General features: G+C 35.9%; 1 protein-coding gene and 1 long non-coding RNA gene across 2 annotated transcripts in view; both read left to right on the forward strand.

Annotated features, from left to right (window-relative positions):
* The first annotated feature begins 3,524 nt into the window (after nt 1–3,524).
* LOC102675037 (GRB2-associated-binding protein 2-like) lies at nt 3,525–7,633 on the forward strand. Its single transcript, XM_006612356.2, has 7 exons — nt 3,525–4,021; nt 4,378–4,506; nt 4,595–4,781; nt 4,939–5,223; nt 5,290–5,994; nt 6,074–6,213; nt 6,317–7,633. The coding sequence occupies exons 1-7, from the start codon at nt 3,941–3,943 to the stop codon at nt 6,560–6,562; spliced, it is 1,773 nt and encodes a 590-aa protein (XP_006612419.1). The 5' UTR covers nt 3,525–3,940; the 3' UTR covers nt 6,563–7,633.
* A 247-nt stretch (nt 7,634–7,880) lies between these two features.
* Nucleotides 7,881–16,761, forward strand: part of LOC102674955 — a 34,795-nt gene continuing 25,914 nt past the window's right edge. Inside the window, exon 1 of the long non-coding RNA XR_421244.2 lies at nt 7,881–8,755. This is a non-coding gene — a long non-coding RNA (uncharacterized LOC102674955). The remainder of the gene's footprint in view (nt 8,756–16,761) is intronic.

Consider the following 16,761-nt stretch of genomic DNA (forward strand, 5'->3'; position numbering starts at 1 on the left):
TTCCCGGGAAAAAGTCTCGAGAGGGACGGAGAAAATTTTCTCTCGACTCAGCCCCGAATCCTGATCCAACACTGCATCGGTCACGATAAATGTACAATATTTAATGATGCGCTTTCCTTTATTTATTTTTTATGATGGTGAAATTCTCGTCGTTCTCGCTGAACGAGACAAACGGATATGGAAAGAAAAGACACTGTCACCGTCGCCATTCAGATACACATTTTTGTATCTCCTGTTGTAAAGACCGTTCGCAGAGTGACTTAGGAAAAACTTTAGTTAACATCTCTTGTTTGCCCCCGTGTTCGCTATTCCTTTTGTAAAACGCGTTTTGTAAAATATATATGTTCGGTTTAGATGTGTGAAAGTTAGCCTCACGATCCATTCGTAGAGGGAAAAGTGAATTTAGGTTTTTGCTACAGTTTTATACTCTTGGACGTCAAAAAGACTTCGTTTTTCTCTTAACAATTTGTAACGTAGATAAGGATACTGTATGTTGATGTTCAATGAATATTTAACCGAATATTGTTATATTATTATTAAAAAAGAAGTTTTAAAAATACATTCCATTTTTATTTTTCTCTCAGCTCAGGTTCTGTGTATGTACATACGTGTATCGAAAGACCAAGATCCTTTTTTTAAGAAGTATTTCTTATTAATAGTATTTATATATAATCGCGTAAAGTAGTAAGAAAAAAAAAAAAAAAAAAATGAATTATTTTTATCTTATCTTTCGGACAGAACAGATCATTTTATCCCTAACATACATCGAAATACCTTGATTCTTTGTCATTACGCGTGTATACCTTAATAAAAGTACATATTTCAATATTCAACAATCCGAAGAACTAAAGTTTTTCTGTTAACTCTGTTACATTGGCGCCTTACTTGCTCTCACTTACTTGTTTATCTCCTCCCCTCTCCCAAAAAATTAAGTATTAAATAATCATTTCTAATATTTGTATATTATTTATTTACAATTATTCTCAACACATGTACGATGGTCTCTTTCTGACTTTTTTCGAAATCGAAATTTTTTCTCACGTATATATATATATATATATTTCGTACGATACTTGTACGTGAAATTCTATCGACAACAAGATCTAGCGTTTAAACGCATGTGTACCCTTGTCTCGACCTGTCTCGACAAGTTGTACGGATTCTCAATTAAACAAGGATATATATATATATTTTAGTTCCATCTATGGCGGAAAAACAAAAGAAAGCGAGAACCAAAGTACAGATTGATCTGGCTTCCGTCGAAGATATCTTGCTTTCGAAAATTCTCATAGGTTTATATAGTTATTTCGACTAAAATGGGACTAAAATATGCAACGAACGCAGCGTGTCTTCTTTCCTTCTGTTTCTTCATCCTTCTATTTATTCTTGTTGCGTTCGTCGAATCTCCTTTCCTTAGATGTAAGGAACTAATCACTTATCCGATTACAGCGCATAATGTAACAACGTAAACGAAACTGGCACGTAAGAGTTATACATATATGTGTATATATTTATACATACGTTTACCATTAACACAATATGATAAATCTGACGAAATAAAGTTTACGTATACTTATTTGAATACTGGAAATTGTACCTGTATGATCTCGATACCTTTCTCGCGGTCATTTCTCACATTCTTATTTCGAGTTCGACTTCTGTCGCGAGTCACGTTCAAAGTCATTTTTATTTATATGACATGTCATTCGTTTCGTTGCCTTTCATGTACACGAATCTATTAATGTATATTTTTTGCAAATATTTTATAGTTGTTCACGAGGATTCGTCGATATAAAGGTGATCAAGAAAATGTGTGATCGATCGAAGAAAGAATTTTCACGTGAAATTTCGTGAGGATTTTCGTTTCTTTCGTTGACCGAAGTCCGAAGCGATTGTTGCCCGCCGGTTCTTCCGCCTTATCTGTCTTTTTCACAGCGACGAATCCTTGTTGAACGATATCGTTGGACGGATAACAAAAGAAGGAAGTTCAGAGTCCCCCATTCAGATTTACATATATATATATATATATATAATATATATTATGTTTATACAGTATATTTATATTATTGCACACATACGTTCTATATACATATTGTACACACATATACAGACACACGGTACACGTGTAACAATATTATTACAGAATATTATTATGGAGAGATCGTGTCTCCGTCGATGAAGAAAGCTCAATGTATAGAGGTATATAGAGTATTATAACGAATAGCGAGCTGTGAGAAGTTTTCTAACTAGATGTTAATACAGACGTATGCTTCTTAAACTCGCACTCGTATCGTCTGTGACGATCAGCGCGATGTGAAACATTTCGAGTACGCTAACCGGAGCAATATTCGTCCAGTCGAATAGATTTAATAAAACGAAACTCTAAATAACAAATTCCAACTGTACACGAGTCTCCGTTTTATACCGTACTTACATGTCAAATAAATGTACTTGTCTGTAAAATGTATCGCGACTCCTTTTGTACTGTATTGACGCGACTTTGATAGTGAAGCATTCCATGTAAACGTATTTGTTATATTTATGTAGAACAAACTCTGATTTACGCTATTCGTTTTCAACTTTATACGATCCCTTATATATATATATATGTTTCGTTTCGACAGCTGGTTTGCGACACCGATTTTACCATCGCGACGGAATTGTATAGAAAAAAAAAAAATATTTAATAAACGATTTATGGATTATTCGACTTTGGATTGTCTTCATAGAACGCGATCCCTCTTAAGGAATATTGTTAATTAGAAACGAAGGCTAGGTTTAAATATCGATCGGCCTCTACCGCGTTAAGCATTGAATTGCAAATTAGCTGAGCGATATCCCTCTCTTTGTCCATTCTTTACTTATCTATATCTATTAACCACGGTAATTGCTTAGAGCTGTCGAGTTTCGAGTCCCAAATCGATGTCGATGTACAATTAAATATGACAAAATGAAAATTTGTTTTATCGCACGTTCGCAATTGCATGCTTGTAACAATTTATGTTAACAATATGTAAATATGTTTTGTTAATATAGACATTAATGTTTTGCGCGATAGTTCGCAATTCGAAGCCGCGAATCGATCGAAATTTCTAGATTCCAGAATGATTTCACTGTAATCTGAATATGCATCGCAAATAATAGCTTGCGAGAAAGCATTAGAATACAATTTAGAATACAGTTTGAAACAAGATGAGAAAATCTTTGTTTTTGTATATATATTTATTTATTAAATTATTCATATATTGCAGTTAGAATTTTATCATTTATTTACGCATAAAAATATGTGTATTAAGAGACGAAATGGTATTTAATATTGATCTTAAAACTTCTTCGCGAATTCCTTTGTTCTCTTTGTTGAATTAGACTGACAATTTTCAACTCGAACGCAATGCTGCGCCATTTATTCAGGTCACGAGACGATGCGTCATGTAGATCTGTTAATCAAATGAATCCAAACAAATTTTCATAATACGAGCAACAATTTGATTTTCAGAATGATTCAAAATTCGATATATAGATTGAAGCATATGATTTTATATAACAGATATATGCATAAAGAAAAGCGTGTGTCATCGATGATGTTTGATACGGTTTGGCATGCGTGGCCAAGATGGTGGTGGTAATGGAGGCACGACGACGATAGTTAGACTTCTCTGTATATCATCGTCTCGCTTCGGTGTTCCTCTTTAATTCTTCTATAACTCCTCAGAGGGTGTTTATCGTTGATGATGTACGTTAGTAGTGGAATGCTATTGATGTGTTAGTCGTGCATCATCGAAGAGAGATCGCTAGATGGTCGGTATATCTGTGAGATCGCTGCTGTGCCGTCCGAAAATAGATAAATGAACGACGAGCGTGCCATCCTTGTTGTCGGTGGTTCCACGCACTCTGTAACAATGCACAATTATTAAAAGTTTATAACCAACGCCGGATAGGAATGGAGGTACTCAAAACCAGTCAAGAGATTGTTCATGAAGGGTGGCTCATTAAATCGCCACCTACCAAACTTTGGCGAGCGGTTAGTATTTTACAAAATAATAACAAATTCGAAATTTTATTTTTCTTATAAATTTTTTTATTGTTTACGTACTTAAATACTTGTCAAACGATTATTATTTGTATCTCGTTCATCAAATTTTTTAGCGTCTAACCTCGTACGTTGAAAAATGTTTCATAAGTGTGGAATGTTGTGATATTTTTATCCAAGAATGCTAACGTTGTAAATAGTTTTTCAATTATATTTAACGCAAACAATTTTATATGATATATATATAATGGTTAAATTTAAATGATAATTTAAATATATGAATTATATCAATCTTCTTTAAATTAAATTCTTAAATTAAATAATGACATTATTGTTTATATTTTTAGCGATGGAGGAAAAGATGGTTTGCTCTTCGACATAGTGGAGAATTACCTGGGCAATATTTTTTAGAATATTATACAGACAGACAATGTAGAAAATTAAAAGGCCGTATTGATCTTGATCAATGCGAACAGGTAGTTGTTTATTATAAAATAATAAAATAAATTTAATAGATTTTATAATTTTATTTATATCTTAAAAATTACTTATATTTTCAAATAGGTAGATGCAGGCTTGAGATTTGAAAATCGAAAGCAAAAGTATCAATATATGTTCAATGTTAAAACACCAAAAAGAACATATTATTTAGTGGCAGAAAGTGAAGCTGATATGAATAAGTGGGTAGATGCTGTATGTCAAGTTTGTGGTTTAAAGGCATACACTCAAGATGAGGAACAGCAATGTCAAAGTATATATTATAATTATATATTATAATATATATATTTATATTATAATAATAATATAACATTTATTTAATTATTTAATAAATTAATGATAGAAAAAAAATAAAATATTAAAAATTTAATACAAACAAAATTTTATATAATATTATAATTTTTTTATAGTGTTCCAGTTTGAAACGCAAGAGTCTCCACCAATTTCACCCACAAGCACTATCTCTGGTCCTTATATTCCTATTAGCGAATGTATTTCTGGTCGACGAACATTAAACGATACTAGTTCTCTCAATTCAGCTTTGGGACAAGGACCTGAACATTATGATGCCCCAAGACGATTAGTACCTTCTCCTCCTAGATCTCCTACAACAACTGATGCAGAAAGTGTCTTCACTGATGATGAATGGACAGCTCCAGTGCCTAGCGTAAATTGGGAGACTTTTCCTTCTACAGGTAAATATCAAATATATACTTCTAATTGAATTTGTCAAATGAATAACATTAATTTTTTTATAATAGGTGAATCCAAACAATCTGCATCGAGTGATGCCGAAATTGGTTCTTGGAGTGTTCGAAAACGATTCGGAAAATTAAGAATTGTAGATTCTACTCTACCACTTTCTGTAGAAAAGTTACCAGCACCTCCTAGACCACCAAAACCTCCTCATATGTTACCTGAAAATCCTGGTCACAACTATTTAAATTTAGATGGTGCTACAGAAAGTTCAAAACCCACAACTCCAGCGACTCCTGCGCCGTCAACACCTGCAACTGCAATTGTAACAGACGAATCGTACGATTTTCCAAGATCTCATCAACCAGGAGCACCCGAACCAAACACAATAGACAAACATTTTTACTCTAATGCTGCTCCAAGCAATATTGAAGATGCACGCGTATTCCGTTACGATTTTCAAGAAGAAGAACCATCAAGTCCACGTTCTGAAAGTTCAACAACTGCTACGTATTCAAATTTACCAAGCCCACTTGTTCGAGATAATTCAACTTCCGTACCGACAACAATGGCACCACCACCACCAGTCGTCTATCGGGAATTAAAGCCAGGAAGAAAAACTAGTGATTCTACATCAGTTATTAGCAATGAACCTTCTCCAGGACCGATAGCATCAGTTTTGGAAATGAGTTCTGCCGAGCATTCTCCTGCCGAACCACCAAGTATCAATAGAAAGCTTAAACCTCCATTGAATAAATCTCCTGTAGAAGGTAGAAATATTTGCATCTTTTTTTCATGCTCCAACTATTACGTTTAAATAGAAAAAAAAATAAAATCATTTATATTTAGGACCTTTGCAATTAGCTTCTCCACCTGGAAGAGGAAGAATTAGAGCGGCTCCTAGTCCTACGCCTCCAATTCACGTTCATCCAAATCGACATTTATCAACATCGGACGAAGATAATAATGCTTTCGATGATAAAGAAGAGGTATATAAAAATCTATTTTATATTATATTTATTTAATATCAATTTATATGTGTGTGTGTTTGTGTATATATATAATTATATTTTGATATAATCTATTCTTCAGATATACTACTATCAAGAGCAAAACACATTTATTCCTGCTTCAAATCGAAGCCTTGTTGTTTTGCAATATCTAGATCTCGATTTAGAAGCAACGGAAAACTTTACTTCTTCAAGTTTACCACCAACTCAATCTCCTCCAAATACAACAGTATATAAAACAGTGGATTTCTTGAAAACCGAAGCTTTTAATCGTACTCGTCAACGAGTCGAAGAAGAGAGGAAGCAATGTACCGATGAACTGGCATAGTTTTTAGAATTTTATTTTTTAAATGTTTTAGAAAAGAAAAAAAAGAGAAACACAACATTTTTTAAATTGTATATAATATATATTGTTATTATTTAGTAGCACTTTTCGATATTATAAAGCTGCGATTCCTATTCCCGCAGTAATAGTGACCTTTCAAGTGCTTTTTAAATTTTTATGTTTGTTATTGAATCGAAGATTGAAATCTTCATTATTGATGATATATAATAGTTGGAAATCGAAAAGAGCAATATTCAATGGACCAAAAATGTTAAAGTTAAGAAAAAACAATGAAGAGATAAAAAAAGAAAGAGCAGTTTGTCGCGAGAATATGAATTGTATTAGAATATGTTAAAGAATTTTTTAATTTGGAAAAAAAGTATTATTACATTAGGGCTAAACTGTTTTTATATATGTCTTAAGAAAGACATTTTTAGACTATGCAATGAATTACGAATTGAAATTACGAATTACGAAATGAAATTATTAAAAATTTTAGATATTCTAATTTTAAGTATTAAACAAATAATATGTAATATATTTTCAAAGTGCCTGTTGTTTTTTCTTGCTAGAGTGATAAGTTTTTTGTTATTGCATGAAATATCATATTTATGATTACAGATATGATGAATATATAAAAGTTGTTTTGCAACTATTTTTTAAGCAATAATATGCTGAAAATTTATATTCTTTTTTAATATTTTTTAAATGGATTTATTTTTAAGTCTAATTTTTACAATTATTATAACAGTGTACTCATTGTACCTGCTGGCACAAATTTATAATGCGTGATAGTAGAAATTCTGGCCATAAAATTACAATGCAAAAAAGACATATTTTTTAATAGCTATTGAAGCACAGACTATATGTAATTATATGTAACAATTACATATACATATATGTATTAAAAATAATACGTGAAAGTATATTTTATTTATAAAAAAAATACATATATGTTTTACTTTTATAATCATCGTATTGTAATTTTTATACCAATGAAATTTTTATATTACGAAACGAATTGTTTGATCTTATATGACTAACGTTTATTGGGACTTTAAGATTTTTGGTGAACGAGAAAAATGAATAATGCATATTTGGAACGTAATTTTTTATATAATAATCTTTGAACAAGTACAAAAGATTTTAAAATAACAAATAATATTTTTTTTCTAAATTCGAAGATTTAATTTTAAAATTATATTAATGTATGTATGTTATTTATATTAATACATGACTGTATGATTCAGCATCATCAAAAAAGAAAATGTATTGGTAGTATATTTTTATTTAATAATGTCTAAATAACTTTAATGGCGGTTAACAGAATTTAATTATAACGCAACGAAAATTATATCGTATATTTATACAATTAAATTAAAATGTTTTTCTATAAATAACCGTCGAGTGCTGCAATTATAAATATTTTTCAATTTTGTTTATGGTATAATAATGCAATGTCAAAACAATATGCAATATAATAATGCACAAAAAAGAATAATCTGCAAATGTGTTGGAAAAAAGTATAAAATTGAAGATTATAAAACGAAGGAAATGTTTGCTACTTGTTTTTACTAATCATTTTCATTTGCAGTTATGCAGAATGTTTATCGATATTAACAGTTAACAATCATTTATGATTCAATAGCGGTATTTATTTCGAAACATGAGTTGAAAGTTGTTGATGATGATATTTATTGATAAAAACAAAAACGATTTTGCATATCTTGCGCTATAGTATCGTTAGTCGATAAAATACGCTGTTATATCGACTCGACACAGGAAAGTCGTTAAAACATTCTCGCATATACTGCCAGGTTATTGGCCCGGTTGGTGGTTGGTGGGACTGATGGAAAACAGAGCCTCATTCGCTCGCTAACCGTCGAGCGTGCGTTAGTTTTGTTTGTTTTCGGGCTCGACGTGCATATTGTTTTTCTGCGTCGTGGAACAAAATTGTACCGTGTAATATCAAAGGCTTTATATATCGCGACAAGTAATATTCGTGGGGGTGTTTTTTCCTTTTGTGTTGAATCTGTGAAGTATTGAATGTTGTGTTTTATTTTTCTAACCGTTTTACCGAAAAGTGCGCTTTGCGACTTTGTGCGACCGGCCTTGTTTTACTTTTGGAACTGAAGCAAACTCGACGAACTGGAAGGTTCTGAAAATCGTAGCAGCATTTCGAGCTTTATTTCCAAAGTAAGTACTCAGTATGTTGTATATGTTGAAACGTGTATTACGATGCGAATTCCACGTGATGATGTATTACCACTTGTTGGCTACGAAAATATCTATTGATTAACGTTGATTGAAATTTAACGTCAAAATGTCATTTTTTTTCATCGTGAAATCTAACGTATGATAGCGAGTATAATTCTACCAAAATAAAATATATATTTATTTATTTTTAAATTATTTTGTAAAAGAACGATCTTTCAAAAACATTTGATCGAAATATGAATAAATAAATTTTTTATCAAATAGAATTAGTTTAGATAGGTATTAGTTAAATTTCTTAGTTAAATTTCTTTTCGAGCAAAAAATAAATTCAAACTGAATCATAGCTATATGTACAATACGGCGCCTTTCTCACCCACTTGTGGATTTTCGAACTACATAAATACATAACCAACGAAACGATTCGTTCCTTATCCTTTTTTTCGGTACATATTCATCACGAATATTTAAAAAAAATACATATTAATATTGACTTTTTCTATTTATCATAATTTCACTAGAATTGGAAAAATTTTTAAATCAAGAAAGATTAACTGTAAATTCTCGTTCAATGTCGCAGCCATTTTATTGTCATGTTCTATCATTTTCTTTATTATAAAATTAACGAAAACTCGTATAATTAGTTTCTCGAGTAAATTTTAGTTTCATCAGGCTAACAATGTTTATGGTTTCCCTTGTATATGCAACACCAGTTTGTTATGCATTCAACTTTGTTGTTGCGTTATTGGCGGTTATTGCGAAGCGCATCGGAATAAGTGAGAAATTCTCATGCACAATAACGATCATTATCGGTAACGTTCTTCGGCGGAGCGTAATACAACGCGTGCATTCTTTCTTCGACTTTCGTAATACCTTTCTAATGAAAAAATCGAACTTGGAGTTAGTTTTCAATGAACGATCTCAATTCGCCTCTTACATCACGGACATTCAATTTTCCTTTTTGTTCAAATGAGTGGCGTACTTGATTATTTCGAAACGGAAGAAAAGGTTCTTTGATCTGTATAATTAAATGAAAGATCCAGCAGCCTTCTTGTGGAATGCTCTTTGAACTCGGTCGATCGAGAAACGAAAATGGATCGAAGAAATCTCCGAAAATAGATGCACCCCGATAGCCACCGCTTTGAATCCCATAATAGTTTGATAATTCAACGCCGTTCGGAACGAAAAAAAAAAAAATATCTACTCTCCTTCGATATTGGTTTTCTTTTGATGGGTCGTGGCTGGCGTCTTGTTATCTCGTGCGGGGCTTCGTCGGATTCTTTTGTCAAGGGAATACAAAGTTCAGAGTTTTTCTCCTATTTCTTACCCAGACGAATAAACTACCAACACATTATTCTTCGCTTCCTACCGATGCGCCATTGGACTGGCCGTGGAATAGAAATTGAAAGAGTCGCACAAAGAGGCTCGAGCTCATTGAAAGCTTATGACGAAGTAACGTTTTGAATCAACTATTGACTCTTTTCACTACCATTTTTTTCTCATTTATCGTATTCAATTTTTTTCTTCTTCTTCACGAAAAGATAATTTCGTGGAATTGAAACATACGAAGAGTTTCAAATGGTTCGTAACGAATCGATCCTTCCGGATCCTTCAATCGGTTTTCTAGCTTCGATTCTTCGGAAATCGGAAGCTTTTCCTCCGCATTCCAACCAGCTCTGTCGCGTTTTCTTAGGACCGGTTTATACGTATCCTTACAGGGCTGCAGGTACACGGACTTATAAAAAACTCACGCCCACGCTTAAAGCAGGATTTATAGCCGCCATTCACTCGTTCATCTTTCATTCGAAATGGATTTCTTAATTTCCATCATCCATTCCATCCGTTGTCGAATGAATCGAGGCTCGAGACATGTCGCTGTCGCTAAAAATATTTGTTTTGTCACCCGTGATGAGATGCACGTTCACCGTCTGATGTCTCCTTTCGATTCTTGATTTCTCCGCGAACGTTTGCAGAAAAATTGCAGAATGCCACGTGTCTCTCGTGGCTATTGAAAACAACGTGGACCGATGGTGGCAAGCACGTAACCACTTTACGTGTAACTAAAGCCCACAATTAACAGGACAATTAAGCATAGTTATAACCGTCGTTGGGTTATTGCATTCGTACTTGGACCATTCGTTCATTCTGTAATTCGCAAGATCAACACGCGTTAGCATACTCGTAAAATTTCCAACTATTATGCAATCATTCGTGTCTTCTGCGTAGCGTATTAATACGTGAATTGTGAATAATTTTTTCTTTCTTTTTTTTTTTTTTTTTTTTTTTTCTTTCAAAATCCCTCGTTGCATTCCTTTTTTTCGAAAGAGGAAGTTTCATACGGCCCTTTCAGATCAGATTGCGAGAGATCTGTCGGCATTGAAAGCGTTCGGTGGAAAAAAAAAAAAAAAAAAAAAAAAACGAAAGACCTTCCGGAACCGCATTACATTCTCTTCAATTCAGCACGCGCTTCCTTCTCTCGCGGGGACACGTAACGCCACTTTACAATTAGACTCAATTGCGAACGGATTAAACGACGCTCGTCTTTGCGGTTAAGCAGAAATTAGATTCCCATCTCGTTTGGAGTTCGCGTTCGAACAATGAATTGCACAATTCCCCGCATTAGCACCTTCTTCCCTCCTCCCTCCCTTGTTTTTCACGGAGGCCACGATATACAACCCGATATACATCACGCATTAACCGATGTTGACTGCTGCAACAGGCAGGAAACGCGCCCGAGTTTAATCCTGCCTTCGACCGATTTCGAGTCACGCCATTGTAGAATTTCTTTTCGTTTCCTTTTTTTAGAAAAAAAAAAAAAAAATTTTTTTCGAAAAACTTCCAGTTGACTTACGATATTTATATTATTTTTTTTTTTTACCAATTGCTATACTTCGATCGGCGCTCGAGTTTAATCCTGCCTTCGACCGATTTCGAGTAGAATTTCCTTTCGTTTTTTTCTTTTAGAAAAAAAAAAAAATTTTTTTCGAAAAACTTCTAATTGACTTACAATATTTATATTATTTTTTTTTTTTTATCAATTGCTGTACCTCGATCGGCGCTCGAGTTTAATCCTGCCTTCGACCGATTTCGAGTAGAATTTCCTTTCGTTTTTTTCTTTTAGAAAAAAAAAAAAATTTTTTTCAAAAAACTTCTAATTGACTTACAATATTTATATTATTTTTTTTTTTTTACCAATTGCTGTACCTCGATCGGCGCTCGAGTTTAATCCTGCCTTCGACCGATTTCGAATAGAATTTTCTTTGGTTTCTTTCTTTTAGAAAAAAAAAAAAATTTTTTTTCAAAAAACTTCCAGTTGACTTACGATATTTATATTATTTTTTTTTTTATTGTATCTCACAATTGCTGTACCTCGGTTGTTCAAACTTGTTAATTAAAAAAAAAGCGACAATGAGAATGAGAACCACTGACATCGAGAGAGCCGAATACGAAATTCCATATTGGTGTTATTTCATACATACAATTTTCATATAATTTTATACTCTGTTAACATGGCACGCCTACCATAATTGACCGAGGTCAAATCGACGCGAACACTCGCATATATATCAGTGGTATTCGTATATATAAAGTCGTAAAGTTAATTATCTATCCTTCTCGTTTATGCGATCGAAAAGAAAAGTCCTTGGAGGCGATTCGATTCGATATAAATTAAAGTAGGATCGCGCGAGCAGGGCAGGAATCATGCACGGATTCACCGGTGTCGGTGGAAACGTGTTCCGTTTTTCGTTCATTTCTCCCTCTTTCCGGCAGGCGTGTCCCGAGCATGATATTACGCGAGGAGAAACACGCGTACGGTTTATTGCGTTAGACAGGAAACCGAGAGAAGAGTTATATCGGTATATACGACCTGGTTTAGGCGTGCCCTACAGGCGCCTCGGACAGAGAGAAAGAGAGTGAAAGAAACGCTTTGAAATGTCAGGGACTGATGTCTGGGGGGAAATGGATAGGCGACGGTTGTAACAAAACCATTGATTATCGCGTTTACTTGCTTGGAATTCAGAGAGTTTTTTTCTTTTCATTTTTTTTTTTTTATTGCAATTATTTAAGTAAGAAATTATCCACAATTATTTTGCAGCAAGATTATAATCGTATTTTTAACTTCAAGGTAACTTGCGCGCGGGAACAAAGGGAAATTTAATTGGAAAGACTATGATCTTAGGTTTCTTTAATAGAGGTAACGTTACTAATATATCGAATGCTATCCAGAGTAGTTACACAACACAATCTTCATTGTGTAATCGTCGAGTATCGAGTAACCGATGACATCTAGCTACATCAGTCTTTAATATCAAAAAAAATCATTCAATGATCACTCGTTCTTGAGAAATTAAACACGTTTGACACTCGACAAATGTCAACTAGGATGTCAAATGCAAGAGAGGGAAAAGAAAAAAGCGATTTGTAAGATATTGGCGTGCAATTGCCATTATTAAGGATAATACCGTTTAATAGAGTAGTAGAGAAGCAATCCTGTGATGAATTGGTTTCGAATTTAAAAATGGCCTATTTGAGGGATTAATACGGTACATTTTTATGCACACCGAAGCCAGATAGATTAGACACTTTAACGACTTCAACGACAAAGACAATTACATTAATCGCACAGAATTCAATGCATACAACGCTTTTCCCTTAATACCTCCTTAAAACCTGATAAATCTATTCAAAACTTTTAAAAATTACGATCCATCTTTCCTCTCCCTTCCTGCCTTGCGTTTTAAACTCTATTACCTGACCTGAATCACGTGACTCGATCGGTTCATTTAATGCCTTTATCCAAAGATTCTTGAAAAGAATCTTCGAAGGGAAACGTTAAACGAATGGTAAAGTAAAATTATGGTAAAGTAATATCGTTAAAAGGAAGGATAAAATTTTACGACAGATCAACGTTACCTGCGTGCTAGTCATTTCGGTCGTTCAAATGTTTGCGGACAGAGACAATAGAGACAATGCGGAGGAGAAGGATCAAAAGGGGTGGACGTGTGCCCATTGAAAAATGAATCGTTGTCCGAGGCACGGGCACAGGTAGCGGAGATCGCCGCCGAGTTTCGAGTCCGGAGGCGACAAATGCCGCCTCGGACTTCGTTCCGGAATGCCGCTAATGATCGTGGTGCGCGCGTAGGTGTTTGCGAGGGTTTCGCTTCGTTTTACGTGCTGGCTAAAAACTTTTGTTGCTAGGCGTAAATTTTCGAAGATTCGGATCGAAGTCTCAGCGACAGCCTAAGAGCGCGAGTTTGGCCAAGATCGGTCAATTTTTCACGTCTGCGAGCATAAAATTATTTAACCGTTCGAAAGAAACTCGTTGAAAGAAATGAAAATCGTGACGCGTGACGAAACTAAATGGCGGTACGACCGTTGAAATTTCGAGATGGAACGAGGGGAAGAATATAAAACTTTAGCTTACGTTTAAAGAATTTAAGAAATGTTTGTTACAATACATCGAATTCTGCCTATAAGTGCACGCTCTTGGCAGTATATGTGTGACCATAATTGCCACCGCTTATCTATATTGTTTCTTAGAAACGAGCGTATCGCAACGAGCGGCCTCCAAAATATAAAAATTCGTTTCCTAAAGGTAGATTATTACCTTTGGGAGTTCTTTCGTGAATTGCAATTATAAGAATGGATACCCTAAGGAACGATGCTCGATATTCGTTTTCAATTTATTTCGATCGCCCAAAGTTATTTTTACATCTCGTCCGTTCCGCGAATGCGAAGGATACACATGGATACTTTATCCGGATTGTATTTCGTGTAACGTGTATTTTATTAATCGCCCAAACTCGATGTCGTCGAGTTATTTTACACTCGTGAACGATCGAATAATTCTTTGTACTTTATCGTAAATTCATCCGCGTCGGCATTTCATTCGTCGGCTATGAAACGAGTGGCTATAAAAATTTCATCGAAATTTCACGAAAGCATCCAGTTTGTGAATCGCGGTGCACGAACGCGCGCACGATTCGAATCCTATTCGAACGTAGACGGAACGAAAGCATCTACTGCGAATGCGACGAGAGAGTGAGACGCGCGTTACGAAATCGAGGCAGGGACAGGCGAACGCGGAAGATGGTGGTTGGAAAAGGAAGAGCCATCGGCGCGGCGCGACCGGTTCGCGTAGCTGGAGGCTGAAGGCAAAATAGAGCATGGAATTGGCGCGTGTCATCGAGCAGCAGATTCGAACATTCATCTTCGGGCGCATAAGTTTTCTCCGGGTCGAAACTGGTTCGCGGATAGGAAGGTTTTTAACCTTGGCGTAGCGTCGTCGGGTTCGATTTAAAAAAGGAGGAGAAAAAAGGAAGGAAAAAGGAAACCGTGTGATGAAAAACCATCGCGGTTTCGCCACCTTTTTCTTCCTCTTCTTCTTCATCGTCCTTTCTCGTCCGAGACTCGGCTTTTATGGTCGCTCGTAAAACAATGTAACAATGTTCACGCGCTGCCGTGCCACTCGCCGAATAACGCCTCGAATCAAGTGGTGCCGGGATAAATCCAACCTCTCGTCGTCGTCTCAGTTTTCCAGTTCGAGGAAACGAATTCTTTTCACGGTCGACCGACACCTTTTCACGCGATTTTGTCACGAATTCGATTTCCAATTTTTCCTGGCGAACTCGAACATCGAACAAACAAATTTTTTTCTCTTACTCTCTGAAATTATTCGGTGGTCTTCCAGTCGAAATTTCTCTTTTTAGCGTATCCTTCGTTCGTTGGAGCTCCATTTAGTCGTCGTTCCAGACGTTGTACCAGAGTTCGCGTGATCTAGAAAGGTAATTCCGAACGGGTCAATAGCCTAGAACGCGATTCCTCGCGGCTGGATGGATGAAGGCATTCGCGATCGGAGAAAGTTTTCAAGCGTAGGATAACCGACCAAGGGTACACGGTATCGCGTCGAACGATAAATATCTAAATGACCAAATTATCGGCTATCTTCGTTTCTCTCTCTATCTCTCTCTTTCTCTCTCCATTTCTTTTTCGCGCGTCTCCATCTCTTTTAATCTTAACGATCGGAACCGTTTAACCGGCGATTCACAGCGGTTGCAGCCGGGGTAACAAAGCGTTTCTGGCCCAGTTTCCTCGGTTTCTGGTTCTGAGTGTCGAGCCACTCGGATTCCATTGAGCGGCTCCGTTACTTTCACGATGCTTCAATTGGTTTTGCTATTAATAGCGAATGCGCTCGTCGGAACAATAGGGCAACGCGGAAAGTGGAATGGCCTGGTGATGTTGGACGCGCCGGAGGATAGGATTATTGTCGATGCTGCAATATCGACGGAGGAGGAGGGGGAGAGGGTTGCCGACTGAAATCGGTCGTATGGTTTAACGCGTAGAATATTTGCACTCTCGAGCGAGCACGGTTCCGTGACGGGCCAATTGTGATCGGGCTAAACGATAATAGAATACCGGGTGTCCCTTTTTTCAAGCACGACGGACGATCTATCATCGCGTAACGAGATCTTTGGATGATCAACGATGATTTATCGTTCGATGCTTCGATCTGTTTAACCAGATGATTCTTCCAAAAGAGACGGAGGAGACATCTAACGGATCGGATAATTTCTAATTTCATCTGGTTGAAGAAGGACGGTAAAAGGGTAAGCACGGTCGGGTGCTTACGAATCGATCATTGTCCCAAACGATACGGAACGAAAGACGCTTTGATAATGGCGCGTCCCGATTTATTTTGTCCCGCGTGGAAGCGGTAATTGAAGCTGCTGAAGGGGGAGGAAGGGGGGAGGGGGAAATCACTCGAATTTGAAATACTCCGCGTGAAATATTTCGCCACGCTTCCGCGATCCGTTCATTACATGGTCACCGAGTAAGAGGATCGGTGTTCGGGACACAATGCGCCCAGAGAAACGCGTTGCAAAATGTCGGCCCGAGTTTTCGCGAATTGCTACACGCGGCTCGTGTCGCTATCATCGGCTCGCCTACTCGTTCGATCCACACGTACACGTTTCGAGCCTTCCAGCCAC

This window comes from Apis dorsata, unplaced genomic scaffold (genome assembly GCF_000469605.1).
Source record: "Apis dorsata unplaced genomic scaffold, Apis dorsata 1.3 scaffold_111, whole genome shotgun sequence".
Lineage (NCBI taxonomy): Eukaryota > Metazoa > Arthropoda > Insecta > Hymenoptera > Apidae > Apis > Apis dorsata.